The following is a 16650-nucleotide window of genomic DNA, read 5'->3' as shown; positions in this document are numbered from 1 at the left end:
CTGTTGCATCTCCTTGTTGAGATTTCAAATGTAGTACCTACTAGTAGCTTGTGTGCTTAGAAAAGCAGAGAGCTGGTGGGCCATAAATAAGGGTTTGGATGGTTGAATTCACACCAGTGAGAGCACTGGTGAGTGCTAAGTAGCACAAGTGACCTGTACTTTCATATTTGTTTGCTTTTGCTGACAGTCATAATTTGGTAAAAGAGGTGTCAGATAAAAGCCTGGTACTGGAGATTGTTGAAAGGGAGTTATTGGGCCAGGGGGAGATAAGTTAAGGAGATTCGTGAGGCAAGGAGCTTGCATCCAATCATGGATGAGGATGAAGGGTGGCAGCAACTTGAAGAAGCATACTGATGACCTGATCAGTTCAGAAAGGTTACTCTACCTTTGTGGATGAGATGAATGACCCTAAGGGTGCGAAAGATAAAAAAATCAGAATATGGTTATATGAACTGCCAGATCAGGCTCAGGAAGGTGGGAGGGTTTTGGTTGGACAGAAATGAGGCAGAGAAGGTTCAGAATGTATCAACCGATCAGTAAGTCATCACATACAAGCTATGCAAGACTGCCCTGAGGAAAAAAAAAACCAACAAAACATAGATGATCTGATTTGAAAACAATCAAGGTAAAGCTGAGGAAGTTTCAATATCTTTCTTTGAGCTGTGTCATTTCATGCACAGTGGCCGTTATTTGGTCATCTGCATTCAGGATACCAGTTAGGAGCAACATGTTGCATTAGATTGACTTTGTTTTATCCAGAGCCAGGCAGCCTTTCTTCAACCAGCAGTTTGTTCTTACTGTTTTCTTAAGGCATTCTCTTTTCCTTCTTTTTAAGTCTTAAATTTGGTGGCAAGTTGAAAAGGACCCTTCAAGATCAAAGTAGACAATGCTGGTCCCACCTTCGTACCGTGAGAACACTGGGTCCATCAAACACTACTAAGAGAAGACAGGCTTTTTAAATGCCAAAATACGTGCAATGAAAGACGTAGTATGACCTGTTCTAGTGCTGACAAGCTGTTTTCTTAGTGATAACCTACCTTATATGGCCTGAAAAGTGTTTTGTTCTTTCAGTCCAGTTATGATCGCTGTGATCAGAAAAGAGCAAAATCTGGGTTAGTTCCATATATTATATCCTGAGATAATCAGCTAGGTGAAGTCAGTGGAAGTATATAGCTCTTGAGTTGTTTCAGGTTTAGATAATGATCCAATAACCCAACATTCCATCTATGTGATTAAAATGCTTTACTCATGTTGAAATGGTAAGCATTTAGCTTCATCTAGCTTGTCTACCTGTATGAAGCAAATTACTCTGTGAGCCTCTTCCATTCTTCAGGTTGTTGTTCTATCCCAGTTGTTTTGGGCAGTAAGGACTTGACTTCACATAGTGTATGGGTTATGGATAAGAATGCAAGGAGACGTTGCTAAAAGGCTCATCCCATGTTGTCAGCCTGTAGTCAGATATACTCAGAGGTCTCATGTTTGGGACTTGCTCGCTTCTGCTGAGACAGGTACTGGCCAAAAATGCCTGTGGAGAAGAAATCTGATGTTTCTCGGTGTGGTGCACTGTGTGTTGCACCAGGCAAGTGTCTGAAACAGCAGAGGGATGGGGAAAAACTTGGGCATTGCTGACGTTTCTCCTCTGAAGTCTTAAATTTAGCAAACAGCAGCATTCCCAGGTTGCTTCTTCTGCAGACTGTGTTAGTGTGATCATTAGCAACTCCCTGTAGTACTTAGTTTGAAACCTCACATCGTATTTGTCCTTCCAAATGCTCATGTCCAAAAATAAGGCCATTTTGTTACATCTCTGCTCATACACCTGACTACACGTCCCAGGGATTATGTTTGACAGCAATATGGTGAGCTGCTGTTTCTCCGTGTGCCCCTTCTAATGGGGTTAGAACTTGACTGTTTCATTGCACGTGTTACAATTATCAGGAACTTTTATTTCTGTGATAAAGGACTTTGAGAAACAGACTTGGAGCCAGCTTGAGCTTCATGTTTCTCATATCCATGTCTGCATTTGTTAAGCAGTAATAATACAGGTATTTGGCTAATTAGATCACAGTTTATCTGAATGACTCTCTTAAATATATGAAATGCTGTGAAATGATTCAGAAAGAAAACAAAGTTTTCCAGATAAACCTTCACATGGTCTCGTTGGAAGGGAAACTTCCAACCCTTTTGGCTCTGTTTTTTAAGCAAACTAGAAACTGCTCTGGAAACTCACACAGTAAGCTGGGTTCTCGGGTTATATTGTCATAAAGAAGCACTGCACACAACAAGCGTTAGCTAATGTTAGTGAGAAGTGGAGTCCAAAATTTCTGAAAGCCTTAAGTTGTGCTTTTTGTGTTCCATATTTGTTAGATTCAACTTGCTGGAATAGTGTGAAAATTGAATTTATTTAGTGTTTACAGAGAGCCCAAGTGTTACAAAGCTGGACACCATAGGAAACCCTGTGAGGAAACAATTTTCTCTCTCCAAAACAGTGCACTGCAAATAAAGCCTGAAGGCAAACAGTGAGCAGCGAAGGAAAAACAAGTATTTACTCATTAGCTGAGTTTTCCCATCCTAATCACAGAGAGAGCAAAGCCAGGGGTCCATGAGGGAAGTTTTCGGTGTAGCCTGTGTAATTTACAAATGTGCAGAAGGCTGAAGCAATGTGGTACAGGCAAACTTTTCTGCTGTTTCCTACTATTGATCAGTTTGACTTGGCAGTGTTAACAGAACCGAAGAATATCTCAACTTGGAGAGGACCCATCAGGATCATTGAGTCCAACTCCCTGCTCCTTGCAGGACTGCCTGAAACTTAATCATATTATCTAAGAGTATCATGCAGATGCTCTTGACCTCTGACAAGTTTGTTGCCATGACCACTTCTCTGAGGAGCCTGTTCCAGTCACTGACCACCCCTCTCAGTGAAGAGTTTTTTCCTAATGCACAATCTGAACTTGAATAATGTTCTATTAATATTAATAATTAAACTGGATAGTATGCTAATGAAGCCAGAAGGTCGTTCAAGTCAGTCTTACTTACTGCATCCATAAAGCTGTTGTAATTAATAACAGCAAAACCAGCTAGTGCAACATTATCTGTCATTTCCTTAACAGGCCATTATTAAACAACTGGCATCTGCCTGCCTCCTGTCAGGGCCACAAAGGCGTGCAGCCGCCAACATGCAAAATGAAGGAGTTCAGCACTTCTGCTGTTATCAAGATGAGAGTTCCTTCTGTTATCGTGTTTTCTGACATCTCTGAAGTGATGTGGCCTTGAGGAGAGGAGCCAGCCTCTTGGATCTGTCTGGTCATTGTCACCACCAGACAGCTATGTAAATAGAAACCCCTCTTGAATGAACAGAGGCTGGGAGTTGATGAAAGAGAGTTCATAGGTTGCCACAGTTAGGCAGTAAGGGACATTTGAATAACACAGAACAAAGAATCTTCCCAGAGGAAACAGCTGTGAATTTTTTTGTTTGGTTGTGCAGCTGCTCAGAAATTGTGTTCACTTGATCACTCACATAAAACTGGAGAACATCCCAGTTTGCCAAGAGGAAAAGGCAAGTGAAGGAGATGCTTTACCATGAAGGACTTGCTCTACTGTTTTGTCGTAAATTAAGGAGAAAATCTAGCACAGCATTTGAGGATGGTGGCTTTGTACAACTGGAGATAGATATTTGAGTGCTCTCTTTTTTGTTTCTGGAAATAGAAGCCTGCTGAAGATTGCAATGAAACAAATCTATAAAGAAGCTGAATGTGGAGGCTCCTGCTCCAGTACTTGAGTGGTACTGGAGTCATATCATGCCACCAGGCATCTCCAAGCATGCATGAATTTTTTTCTCATGTTTTCTTTTCATATAAAACCAGTGAAATACTGTCTGAGTCAGATAAGAAAGGTAGTGTTAGCTGTAATTTTCTATAAATGTGTCCTGAGTTGAGTCATGATTTTAAAGATAAAGGAGACTTGTGTCTTTCAGATGTCACAGGAAGCTGTTAAAAGATCAAGAATTTGAATGCTGTCAGACTTGTAATTAGAATAAGAGATCTGTAGAGCACTGGGTCAAAATGTGAATGACAGAGACATTTCTTGGAGATATATATAGCCTGAGTCCATGGTTCTAGGAAGCTACTTCCACATGTGCTTGTTCCAGCTGAGAATGGTACTCGTGTAAATTTTATATGCATGTTTAAAGAGGAACCTGTACTTGAAGTGCATAAGGAAACAGCCTGGGCTTCACCAACTGCTGCAGATACCAAAAATAGGTCACAGAAGTCATATGTCCTGTAGTAAATACATACTCAGCTGCATGTCTAGAATAGAATTAGTTTCTAGATTTAGATGTCTGAATTTAGGCATTCATATTGTAGCATAGCATCAATACCACAGGTCCAGTGATGACCTAGTCAGTACTAGGGTCTAGAGAGATACTCAGCTGAGTCTAACCTAAACATCTACATTTGGTCTGCTGAACTGTTTTCTACATCCATTGACAATGATGGGAGCACTGACATGTAGGTCACATGGAATTCACCTGCTCTATAGGCACATAAAAGTGCATATCAGATTCTGGAACTGAATCCCAGTCCTAAAATTTAGTGAGATAGAAGTTGTCCACAGTGACAGAGCACAAAACTATTCTCTGAAAATCTGGAGATTAGGGCATGCTAACCTAGAGTAAGACATTCATTTTATGGAGCTGTGAAACACTTTCCATTCAATAGAAGAATATTTGTTTGTTTTAGTGTAGTCTCACCAGTCAAGTAGGATAGGGCTGGTCTAAACTTTTTAATTTGTGTTATTGACTATGTTTATAGTCTGTCATTGTTTAGCATGAAGAGAAGTTCATCCCCCCACGTTATCCCTGTTACCATTCTATCACTAAAGAAGATTGGTATCCCTGTTACTGGGGTTCATCCTGTGAACCAGAGAAAGAGATGAGGGTAGTGAATGACCTCAGGAGCAGAAGAATGTTTACTCCAGTATCTGTGCATGGCATAGTTTGGTCACTACCACCCAACACAGTTTTTATGATACTGTTACCTGGAAAAGCTGCCCTAGGAAACCTGTATTCTGAACCACATGAAAGCTGCCTTTTAATTAACAGAGGGAACAACTAATGATCTGAGTTATCCAAGAACTTCATGCTGATCCCCTGATTCAAATGTGTTTAGTCAGGCAGTATTTCCCTGTGATCTGTTTCTCAGAGCAATGTTCTGATGTTTGTCTTCTTACCAGTGCTGGTCTGTCTGAGGTAGAGTGAGGAAATGCAACACTGGACTTTTCCTTATTCAATGAGTATTAGTTTTCTGGGAATAACAGTGCTATGGTGGGATATGTTTAGTTTTCTAAGATACTTCATCACAATGGTATTTCTTAGTAATCCTCTTTTTCTTCCCAAATCTATCATCTCATGTATTTTTTATTTTCTTACAGGAGGAGCTGGGCATTGCCTGTGAGTTGCTGGAGTCAGACTTCCTCAAGTGCAGCGTGGGATTTCCTTTCATGAGATCGAAATCTAGGGTAATGTGATATTTGCACTTGCAGAGTGATGGTTTATTCACCTCTTTGTCTCCAAGGAGTGGCAGAAAGGGCAACTGCTCTGTTAAATGTCTGTGGCTGTTGCTTTCTCCAGATTTCTAACCCGGATATCTAGGCCTTTCACAGTTACAGAGAGTAGCTGTCCTCTTTCCCACCAGGCAGAGCCAATGATAGTACCCTGTGCACTGCAACAGAATGTTCTTGAAAAATTATGCAAGAGTTGCAGCTACAAAAAGCCTTACATGGTTTCTCTGAAAAACATTAGAAAGAGACTCTGTCCTATTTAAGTTGCCTTATTCTATTTTTATTTTTGTCTTCTCTCATGTTAAAGTGCAACTGAATTTGTATGAATTACTATGAAAATTTATTAATTTCATTTTAATGTTATGGTCTCCTGGTAGCTTTTAAAGAGGATTTTGCTCAGTAGTAGATGAACTCTCTTGCAACGTTTAAAAATCCAGCCGCTTTCTTTCTGTCATTAAACTGAGTTGCACAAATGACCAACTTAAGCAGACGGGAAGATGAGGAATAACTTCAGGATGACCTGAACAAAATCAGTATGAAATTTTTCAGAATCAACATATCCTTTGACCTGACATGATTTTTTTTTTTCTTTTAAGGCCTTTATTGATTGGAACATGCTGTTAGAAACATTTAAAAAGGTTAAATAGGAAAAATAAATGCAGTTGGAAAATATTATCTGGGATGCACAAATTTCAGTGTTTTTCTCAGAATGACATACTTGGGTTATCTTCAGATTTATTTTTTTTTTACAGAAAACCATTCAAGTTAGCCTGAATTTGGAAACAGCATCACTTCACCAAAACTGTTTTGGAGTTAGGTAGAAACACTGTTGCATGGAAAAGTTAATGTATTGCTGCAGTGGTCATCAAAATATATTAGCTTTTAACGATCAGCACCTGGTTTTATCTGTTATGGTGGGTGGCCTGAATGCTGCTTTAGCCATTGCTGGCTGCTCCAAGTCTCTGTGCAGGCCTACAGCATGGTCTTCATTCCCCCAAAAGGTCTTTTCATCAGCAAGTAACATATAGACTGGTGCTGAGGTAATTTCAGGTAGTGATCCCCTTATACTGGAAGACTCTACCCTTGGCAGATGATCTCCTCAAGAAATACAACTGAACAGCTATTCTAGTAAAGGCCTTTTCCCAATGAAGGAAAAATTGAACTCTGGTAATTGAACAGAAACATGATTGCTAAGGTTTAAAAGCTACTCTGCAGTAGAGGAGGCTCTTTTACATGTATCAAAATGCACTGCTTTTGTATAGCTAGGCCAGTAAAATATATGTGAAGCTTCAGACCAAACAACATTTTGAAACAATACAGAGTGTCTCTAAATACTGCTTTTTCTTTGTGCAGTACGAGTTCAGTGTGATCTTTGACACAAGCCACTTGTCAGGACAGGAAGAAATGCTTACCTTCCTTGTCACTGCCCAAAGGTAAGGGAGCCTTTGTACATCTTGATCACTTGGATGGTCTTTGTCACATGAAGTGTGCATTACATGTGCTTGACGGTTGGGTGACATTAGTTTTAGGCATGTGTATGTGTAGTAAATGAGGTTAAATTATTTGAGCTAACTGCATGTATTTTGATAATATAGAGGAACCATGTGATGGAGCTTCCTGAAAGCAGGGTAGGATGATACTTGGGCTTTCTTTACCAGGCAGCTGCAATTCTGAAAAAAACCATTTTGTGTTCTCTCAGTCAGAAGGCCCTTGTATTTCTGTGCCCATCCCTTTAGACCCCATATGAAGCTCAGCTCAGCTGTGGTTGATGATCAGCACACCAGGGAGACCCATTTGTTCCAGCATTAGAATGAAATAAGCATGTTTGGATGCAAACCAAAAAATATAAATGCTTTCATCAGATCATCAGGAATCTCACTGACAGTTTCCAAAGTTGCACATCTATTTTTTCTTCCTCTGCATCTTCAGTGAGCTATGAGAGACTGCATGAAACAGCTGAATAGGGCACTTCCCCAAGGGCACTTGGAGCAGGGATTGAAGTAGAGTGATGCCAAGTATGCTTGCAGAGGGATTTTATCTTGGGCAGAAAAAAAGGGTGTGACACATGCTCTGTGCCTCCTAAAATGATGTGCCACAAAGAGACAGACTCTGTGGGTGATTCAGTCACAAGTACTGTCAGGGTGTGTATGGAAACAGATGGACAGCTGCATTAAGCTGGGCCGTGAGGTGCTGCTCTGACTTGCCATGTGTGTGACAGGTTCCTGCCTCCACTTACTGTGTGAGTGGGCCAACTTCATACTCTCTTGAGTCAAAATCAGGTTCTCCAGCCTGAATTCTCCTCCCAAATTTAATAACACCCCATCAACTAGCTGGAGATGAGAGATGAGATGTAGCAGTTGCTGAGTGCTCTCCTAAGGCATAGTCCTTCCCTGCTGTAAGTAGGAACAAGATCCTGCAGAACGCAGGGCTGGTATGAAAGACTGAAAAGGAGACCTTGTATCAGAGGGACAAGGCCATTTCTTGCATGTTAGAGAAGTTTTATTCTCTGTGAGGTGACATTCATCGTGTGGTCAGATGACCTCATGATGATTCTAGGTCAGGGAGGTGCATCAGGATGATGCTAGGTGAATGCCAGTCAGTGCAAAAATGGGTCTGCACTGTTATAAAGTTGCCCAACCAGTGTTTTCCAGATTGTGCCTCTCATTTCCCTGCCTTGGATAGCACAGACCTTTCCTCTATAACCTCACTCCTCAGGTTTCTGTGCTGTACCAGTGAGAAGGGTTAGTCAGTGCCCTTTAGATGGAGCAAAGAAATAATCAAACAGCATTTGGTACACATAGTGCAAATGCTCAGAAGGGTTAAGAGAAAGTTCCTCATATCATAAGGATGGGTGGGAGGACAGTTGTGCTATGAGGGATTCAGCTGAACCTCCAAAGGCAACAGTGGAGGTCCCAGTGCTGATTACCCTCGTTTTCTCTGTGACTTTGGGTGACTTGATCAATTCCTTCACTGTCAAATAAATACAATAAAACCTTTCTACAACACGAGTTGTTGGGCTGTGGCAGAGAGCCCTGGGGTAAAATCTGTAGTAAGGAAGTGGAAGTGTTTGTGCTGTGGCCGGACTGCAATGAGGGGGGACATTGTTTACATGTAAAACTGGAGCTAGTCTGGCAGAAATGGCTGGACACAAAGAAGCTATGCCACACTCTCATGGCAGAATATGTATGGACCTTCAAGGCCACTTAAGCCTGTCTCTTGTAGCTGCAAATTTGACAGTAGCATCTGTAACAGCAGACTGGTTCAGTAGTGGGAGAGATCAATCAGAGAAGGACTAAACATTACATTTATTCTTTCTATTTAAAAAAAAACAACAACCCTAAAGCCTCTTCTTTGCTTTCTGGACTAAACTATTTTTCTAGAGCTTGATTGGTTGAGCTATGTTCTCCTTTTCTCACAGTACCTTTGCTCTATTTGAAACAGATAAGCATGTACCCATGAACCCTATATGGAATTCGACTTGCTTATTCTGCTTGCTGCCATGGTATCTTGGTATTTGTTTTGGATGAGAAAGGTCTCAATTTTGGACTCTGCTTTGAGCCTATTCAGAGGAAAAGCTCTTATTAAATGTTGGGTTTGGGTTTTTTTGGTGTGGGTGGGTTTTGTTTTTGTTTTGGTGGTTTGTTTGTTTGTTTGGTGTTTGTTTTTGTTGTGTTTTTTTTTTCCCTCTGGGACTGAAAGTTTGTGGAGTTTTCCATCTGGGTCATAGTCTTATTAGCAGACATGGCCCATGTATAAGTTACAGAAAGCTGATCTATGTCTATGCGTGCATGTAGCCAGCAGGCTCTGTTTTTGTAATTTGAGCATCTCATCATCTGCATGGTATCACTTGGGATGTTGCTGCCTGCTGTTGCTTCAGTGATACTGTCCTCAAATAAATAGGATCATATCTTTTGCTTTTCCAGTTTGACTTGTGAGTAAATCCAATGAACTGCAAGGCAAAAGTGATTCCAGAGTCACTGCTGAAGAGTAACATACATATGTAACATATATTTCCAAAATAGGCTTTTTGGTATGAGCCTGGTTGTGTCACAGCCATAGAAGAGCAGCAGCAAAACACATGCTTTATGTGTGTGCCCTCTCCAAGCTGGGATGGACAAATGTAACTCTTAATCTTTAAGAGGCTTCTTAAGGAGGAGAGCTGACACCACTCAAATAGAGAGACTCAAAGTACAAGGCAGAGAGATGGTAGCTGTCAAACTGTGATATGTTGCAAAGGCTGTCAATTTCCAGCATGTTTATTTTTCCTTTCTGCCACAGTGGAAACCTAGAACGCACTGAATCTCTGCATGATAATACTCTAACCTTGTCAGTGCCCCTGATGCATGAAGTGGACTCATCTATCAATGGGTAAGTACCAGTCACCAAATAAAAATAACGATAATAGTAATCCTAACAATGACAACTGAGTCTTTTCCAGCAAAAACTGAATTCTTCTCTTTGTTTACATGAAGCCAGCTTTTTATCTGCTTCCCAGACTCTGGAAATACAGACAACCTCATTCATTATCTGGGAATTTTATTTGTCATGTCTTTCATTCCAACATTGTACTTCTTTCCCATTCCTTTCTAGCTAGTGCTAATTAGTTACCATCACATTTATCGTAGAGATTTTAGGGATCATATTTGAATTCATTTGATTCTCTAGGTATGATGGATATTAAGATAAAAAGAACAAGTAAATTACATCCTGTTCCTTAGGGCATGCCTTTAATGATATGGTTGAGAATCACCAGGCCAAAGGTTAGGGTCAAATGTTCTGGGATTTCAATTAACTTGTGGAGTCTAGCTGTTTGCCTTTCTGTTTAATTTCACAATCAGAATTTGCTTCTGTTCTTTTTCCCACTCCCTCTGCTCCCTAGTCTGTGAGATGTCTGAACACCACCCAAGGAACATCATTCACCCTCTGACTGGAATACTTGTATAACATATAGCCATTGTCCTCTCCCCAGGGCTGCACATGTGTGAGTTCCTGTCTTTGTACTCAGGGGTCTTCCCTTCCAGTACAATCTTAAATCTAGAATGACAGATTTGTGGTCAGTTCCAACAGACAGACCATCTTTTGGCACTGACAGTGCTGAAGTTGGAATTTGGGGATGAAGTGAATTAGCATCCATGTAGACTGAGAGAGCTGACATTCATTCCTAAATTAGGGAAGCAAAAACTCATCAGCATTGTCTCCAATAGGTCAGTGTTTGTTTTAGCCACCATTTATGGTAGAACCTATTGTCTAAATGATCTGTGCAGGCTGGCATCAGTAGAAAAATTCCTTTCACCAGTGTGCTACATGTGTAGGAGCAAAGTTACTTGAACTGATATATGAGTTGGCTGAAAAGCTGGGTAAACTCAGATTCGTGACCTAGTCTGGGTTTTATCACATTCTTGCATAGAAATAAAATCCTTTAATTCCTGCCACAATAGTCAGAATGTGTAGAAGATGTGCCTGAGCCTGCTCAGAGAAGTGAAGAATTCTGTCAGACCTCACAAGATGAATAACAAGGACAAAAATCTCCTCTAAATTGAGAGTACAGTCTCAAGAAGTGTGTTCTGAAAGGTTTTGAATGCTTTCATTGTTGCAGATTGTGCAGAAATTTGCTTGTATCCCTTGCTTCTTGATGCTTTGACAAAGATAAATTTTTGTACAGCTTTACAGATACAAATGCTTTCATCTGTGTCTTTAGATCTCTCTTTGTCACCTACAGAATCCTGCATGCCAAAAAAACTGGTAAAAATTGGGCTCTTTACTTTATCTTCAGAATGTACTATTTTGAGGCACAAAGTCTCTGAATTTATGGGCCCCACCCAATTGATTATGTGGATTATCTTTTTCTCATAAACAAGACTCGGTGGAAGTTCACAGAAATTTCCTACTAGCAGGAAAAAACTTTGGTTTATTGAAGAGTACAACATTCCCAGGCATATCAATATTAGTAATACTTGATTTTTTTTTTTGTGGACAGTGTAATTTAAAGCTTATTTTATTAGCTATCCCGCATTTGAGTCTACAAGAACAATGTCATCCCTGGTCCAAAATAGCCCGGAAGGGCTTGTGCCATGTTTGGGAGGAGCCTTCTGGCATGACTCTTTAAATGGGAGGAGTAAATCTGTCTGTCACTGTTTCCACTAGTAATCCCTGGCATAGGAGGCAGAAAGGAAAAAAGGAAACGTACCTATAGAGGCTTAAAATACTGCCTCAAAAATCTCTGATTCAAAAGCACAATCTGGGAAGGAACCAAAGTTTTAGGCACTCCCCTCACCAAGGTTGGTCTGAAATTCCACTCGGGACTCTTTCCAGCCAGTGGAGCAGCCTGAGATTAGAAGGAGGAACAAAGGATGCTTAGAGCCCTCCTAGTCCTCTTCTGCAGGATTTCCAGGTACTATACTGTGCTGTGCATCCAAGTCTCTTCTGATAAAACCTGACTGCCTTTTACACTCTGATAAGGCAGTAAGAGTAGTTGAGAAAACTTGGCCTGTGGCACTGAAGTTGCAAGCAAGTTATATCCCTCTCTGGTCTTCCCTTTAACCAGCTGCAAATCATTAAGGTAGTGAAACTCAGACAATTAATGAAGTGTTGATTCCTGCAATGTAAAATTAATGTAAAATGGTCCCATAGAATTTCACATGAGCTGAAAGCAAGAGGTGCAATTCAGCTTGCCGCAAATAAATTTAGTTTTGCTGACAAATACGAGTTACTAAATATGTGTCTTGATCTTCCAGAGAAGTCTTCCCTACTTCATTTTTCTATGGTGATTCTGTGGAAACATCCAACTTCATTCAGTTGGAAAACCATGAGTGCCTTTTCCAGTCTCTCAACTTCACACTCCAGGTAAAACTGATCCTTGTTTTGACTGATTTCCTGCATAACAGGACATTCTGGTTTTGCATCTCTTTTATTCTGAGTGTGGTATGGCCTTTGGCACATTTCTGAATCACTGGATGCTGTGCAATGCATTCTTGATTGGAGAGTGTATTTACTGCATCCAGGGGTGGTATATTTCCTTATCTGGATATAACAAGAATTGCAAATAGGACATCTCACTTTCATATGAATGAAGCTGCTACCATGTGTTTCTGTTTTACCTTTCATCACCTGCTGAGTAAGGAGCTCTGGTTACTCAAGTGTCAAATCTTGGATGCAGTCACAGGTTCCGAAGGGAGGAATAACTTTCTAGTGGCACAGTCATTGACCAGAGTGGGCCACCTTTATTCGTGAAAACCAACACAAGGGATTCAGACTTGCTAAATGCTCCCAGTATGAAAATGCTTGTATAGTATAAGTAAGAGTATAGCACAGGGAAGAGACTGACACTAAAAAGACAGGTGTGAGAAGGTTTCATTAAATGTCTCATAGCATCTCAGTGTTGCTCAAGTACTGTCTATAGATGACACTTCACATGACAGTTAGATGGGTTCCTGATGTGGCAAAACATGTGGATAATTTATTATTACACTCTTGTGATGCAGTCAAAATTAACTTGTCTTGCTGCCATGACTGTATTACAAGCACTTTGTAATCTTTTTGACCACTAGATGGAACTAGGGAATGATAAATCATGCAGAAATGTGGGGGAATCATTTATTGTGAAAAATTCTGTTCTCCTAGGCATGAATGCCACTCAGCTCATAATGAATAACACATGTCTTCCTCCGTGGACAGACTGTAGTCCAGAGCAATTAAGCCCCCACTGTCATGTAGTTCCCTTAGCTATTTACTGAAAAGGAGTGAAAGGAGGATTTCAGGACATTAAAACTTTTGTGAACCAGGCTATTAATTCTTGTAATTCTGACTTCATTCTTGAGGGTTTATAGGCCTTCCTCCCTCCCCACCATAGCCAGTTATTGGTTAAAAAACAGATAAAGAACAGATGTACTGATGCTTTAACTAATTAAAATTGAAATTTGTTCAAAATTAGTATTTTTGATAAAACAAAGTGGTAACGGGTAAGGGAGAGAGTATCTGTAGATAGGCAGAGCCACTGTTTGTGCTGCCCCATCCTTGTCTCTAACGCACACACTTACAAGCTGAAATATAAATAATATTTTTTTCCACATGTAAGTAGAAAATTATGGTGTAACAACTCACAGATATGCTCTCCAGTACCATGGTAAACCTCATAACTGTGTGTGTCAGAGAGAAAGGATAGAGTTTCATAATGGGCAAAGCACGGTTTGTATCACTGTTTGCTTAATTGTTTTTAATGATTTGCCTGCCATTTATTAAACTTCTCCAGATGGACAGAAGTAATAGTTTCTTAACCAAGAAAAAGAGATGATTTACCAAAAAATGGGGCTTTATAGTGGTTTTTCTATGTGAAAGTCTATACCATGTCCAATGTTATTAAGAAAACGGATCCATGAACCATTTTGAGGGAGTAACAAGATGTGCAATGAAAAAGTATTTTCTGCATTAACTCTTATATCTGATCTCAGTGAGATAATCAAGTTTTCTTAAATGTCTAACATAAAACATTGTTAGTATTTCATGCAGCATTTATCCTGCTGCACTGCAGTGGGATTTCTCCCCCTGTCTGGAGCCTCAGGGTTTTTGTAAGGATTTGGCATTGTGATCTGATTCTTTTTATCAGCCAGGCATTTCTTCAAATATAAACAGTGTTTGAGGAATGAAAACCTGTTTATTTTAATATTTATACTTTGGACAATTAATAACTGATTGCTACATCTTTTGACAGTACTGTCTCAGTGGGGGTAGATATTCTAATGAGCTTAATACTTTGCTGTATGCAGTTAATATGTGTGTTGTTAGAAGCAACCAGGAAATATTTTTCCTGATAGAAAATGTAGATAGACATGAGAACTTATTTTCATTGACATTTTTCCATGGATTGTTTCTTTTCAGCAAAACCCCACAAATTTTGGAATTTTCACTGGATAAGTTTCAGTGGTGGACTGGAAATTCTTTGAGTTTTTGTTGAAAATTTGTGGGGGTGGTTGATAGAAAGCCAGTCTTTTCTGCTAAGAGTTCAATTTACTTGGAAACCCTAGAACTTGAATGGAAGTTGTTCACATGCATTTCCTGGCAAGTCACTCAGCAAACCTGCAGTCCGGTAGTCACAATCATCATTACTTTGGCTTCTGCTCCATAAGGAAAACATATGCAGAATGTAATACATTGCTTACCAGATGGAAATGTGAATGTGAACTAAGACAGCAATATTACTTACAGTTTTCCGGGTGGTGTTACCAAAATACTCCAAGAGTATTAGCGGTGTCTCTATATATGAGGCAGAAGTCTCATGCTGGTTGTATTGATGATTGGTAATTATCCAGCAAAACTGCTTCTCACTTGATATATGAGCTGTGCCTAGAGACTGTTAGATAAACTAAACCTTTGACTTTGTCCTGATACTTATAAAAGAAGCCTTAGTTGGAAGACATTGAAAAAACTCATATAATATTTGAATTTTTAAACATTTTACCTATACTACCAGCTCTGGTTCTACAGTTGTTTGTTTCCCATTTGTTAGCAGCTATATATGTAATTTTATTTGTATTGGGTTTTTTATATATTTATATGCATCTTTGTGTTATAGGTTTACAATGCTGGACCAAGCACTCTCCCTGGAGCTTTTCTTGACATCTCATTTCCAAACCGCCTCTCTGCCACTGGAGCTGAAATATTTCATGTTCAACAGATGATGGTGAGTTTGTTACGACGTGTTCTGAGCCCAGAGAGGCACTGAGAGCTATTGATGACTGAAACAAAAAAGTCCAGCCGAAGTAGATGAATCAGTTGCTTTTTTAGCAAAAGGTTCTTTGTATCTGTGGCCAGATAATCAGAAGCAGCTGAGCCCCTCCAGCTGTTGACTGCTGTCCCTCACCTAGGGCAAACAGCCAGTTGTGTGTTAACTGTTTTCCTACAATGCAGTGTAAAACTAGGTCAGGCTAATCCTGAAGGAAGTGTGGAGAACTCTTCCCTGAGTCACAGCTCCGAAGAGGATTGACTCTTAATTGGAGTCCTCTCTGATTAACTGGTGTAAGCAGTATCAGCGGGATGTGTTACCAAGCTGACTCACATTCTATGTTTTTTTTCTGTGGTTATCTGCAAAAACACTAGGTCTAAATACATTATCAAAATATTTTTCTATAGTTCATGTTAGAGTTTTCCCTTTTTGAGTGTTCTTTTAACAAATGTAAGTAACAGAGAAATTGATTCTTTCAACACATTTTTCAAAAGCTGATTTTGTGTCAACTGCAAAGAAAAATCAAAATAAATTTCTACTGTGGTGGCCAAGACAGGGAAACCTCACTTCTGAGGTAAATTGAGTGCTTAAATTCAGAGTAATCTGTTTTTGTGAGGTGGAACCAGCTTTTGGGGCTACTTGAAAAGAAATATGATTCTTTCTTGGCTGTTGGCTGAAAAGTATTACCATCCTTCCTATGCAGGTAACTGTGTCACTGAATCTGTGTAAATATAGATCCAATAAGGCCTTTTTAAGCGGACTTCCAAGATTTGTGCTGTTGAAAGGTGTGAGTTGTATATATATACCTCTATATACACCCATCTAACTTAGGATGTGATTAATTTCTTCTAGGCATTTCTTATTTCTCTGTATTGACTCTTCCAGAAGTCTGGAAAAATTGTCTTAGACAAGACATCTGTTTTGCATGCTTGAATTAGCTGAGGTGTATCTTACCCACCAAGTGGACAAGGGCTAACTTTCAGGCACAGTTTGCCAGGATTTCTACATAGGACCCTAAGTTGCACGAACAGCAATGGGATGGACTATATAGTGTTGGATACCTTTTAGAAAAGCCAGGCATAGAGAAAAACTTTACATCTTGCACTTATTGCTGTTGTACCTCTGATGGCTTACCTAAAGGAGGTCCGGCCAAGTGGTGTGGCCTTGGGTACTGTGCAAATAAATACTTGTAGGGTTTGCATCCCTTTTCTTCAACAGCAGGTTGCATTCCCCCAACATTAGATGGTGTCTTTCTTTTACTCTGCAATTTGTCTTTGTAGAAATTTTAAACTACTGTTGTGAGATCTTTTTGCATTGCAGGTTGAAGAGTGATACCAGGCAAGTATGGTTTTATGAGAGGTGTCTGCATGACTCAC

At 39.9% G+C, this 16650-nt stretch overlaps 1 protein-coding gene across 2 annotated transcripts in view; it reads left to right on the top strand.

Annotated features, from left to right (window-relative positions):
* The window catches only part of ITGA9 (integrin subunit alpha 9), a 226490-nt gene that overhangs the window by 165762 nt on the left and 44078 nt on the right, over nt 1–16650 (top strand). For both annotated transcript variants that reach the window (XM_051611862.1, XM_051611861.1), the window contains exons 19-23: nt 5428–5514; nt 6910–6989; nt 9835–9924; nt 12291–12399; nt 15125–15232. In XM_051611862.1, the coding sequence (XP_051467822.1) occupies nt 5428–5514; nt 6910–6989; nt 9835–9924; nt 12291–12399; nt 15125–15232 (474 nt within the window). The remainder of the gene's footprint in view (nt 1–5427; nt 5515–6909; nt 6990–9834; nt 9925–12290; nt 12400–15124; nt 15233–16650) is intronic.

The sequence above is a fragment of the Apus apus genome, chromosome 2 (genome assembly GCF_020740795.1).
Source record: "Apus apus isolate bApuApu2 chromosome 2, bApuApu2.pri.cur, whole genome shotgun sequence".
Classification (NCBI taxonomy): domain Eukaryota; kingdom Metazoa; phylum Chordata; class Aves; order Apodiformes; family Apodidae; genus Apus; species Apus apus.
Note: the sequence above shows the minus strand (reverse complement) of the source record. Positions and strands in the feature narration are given on the sequence as shown.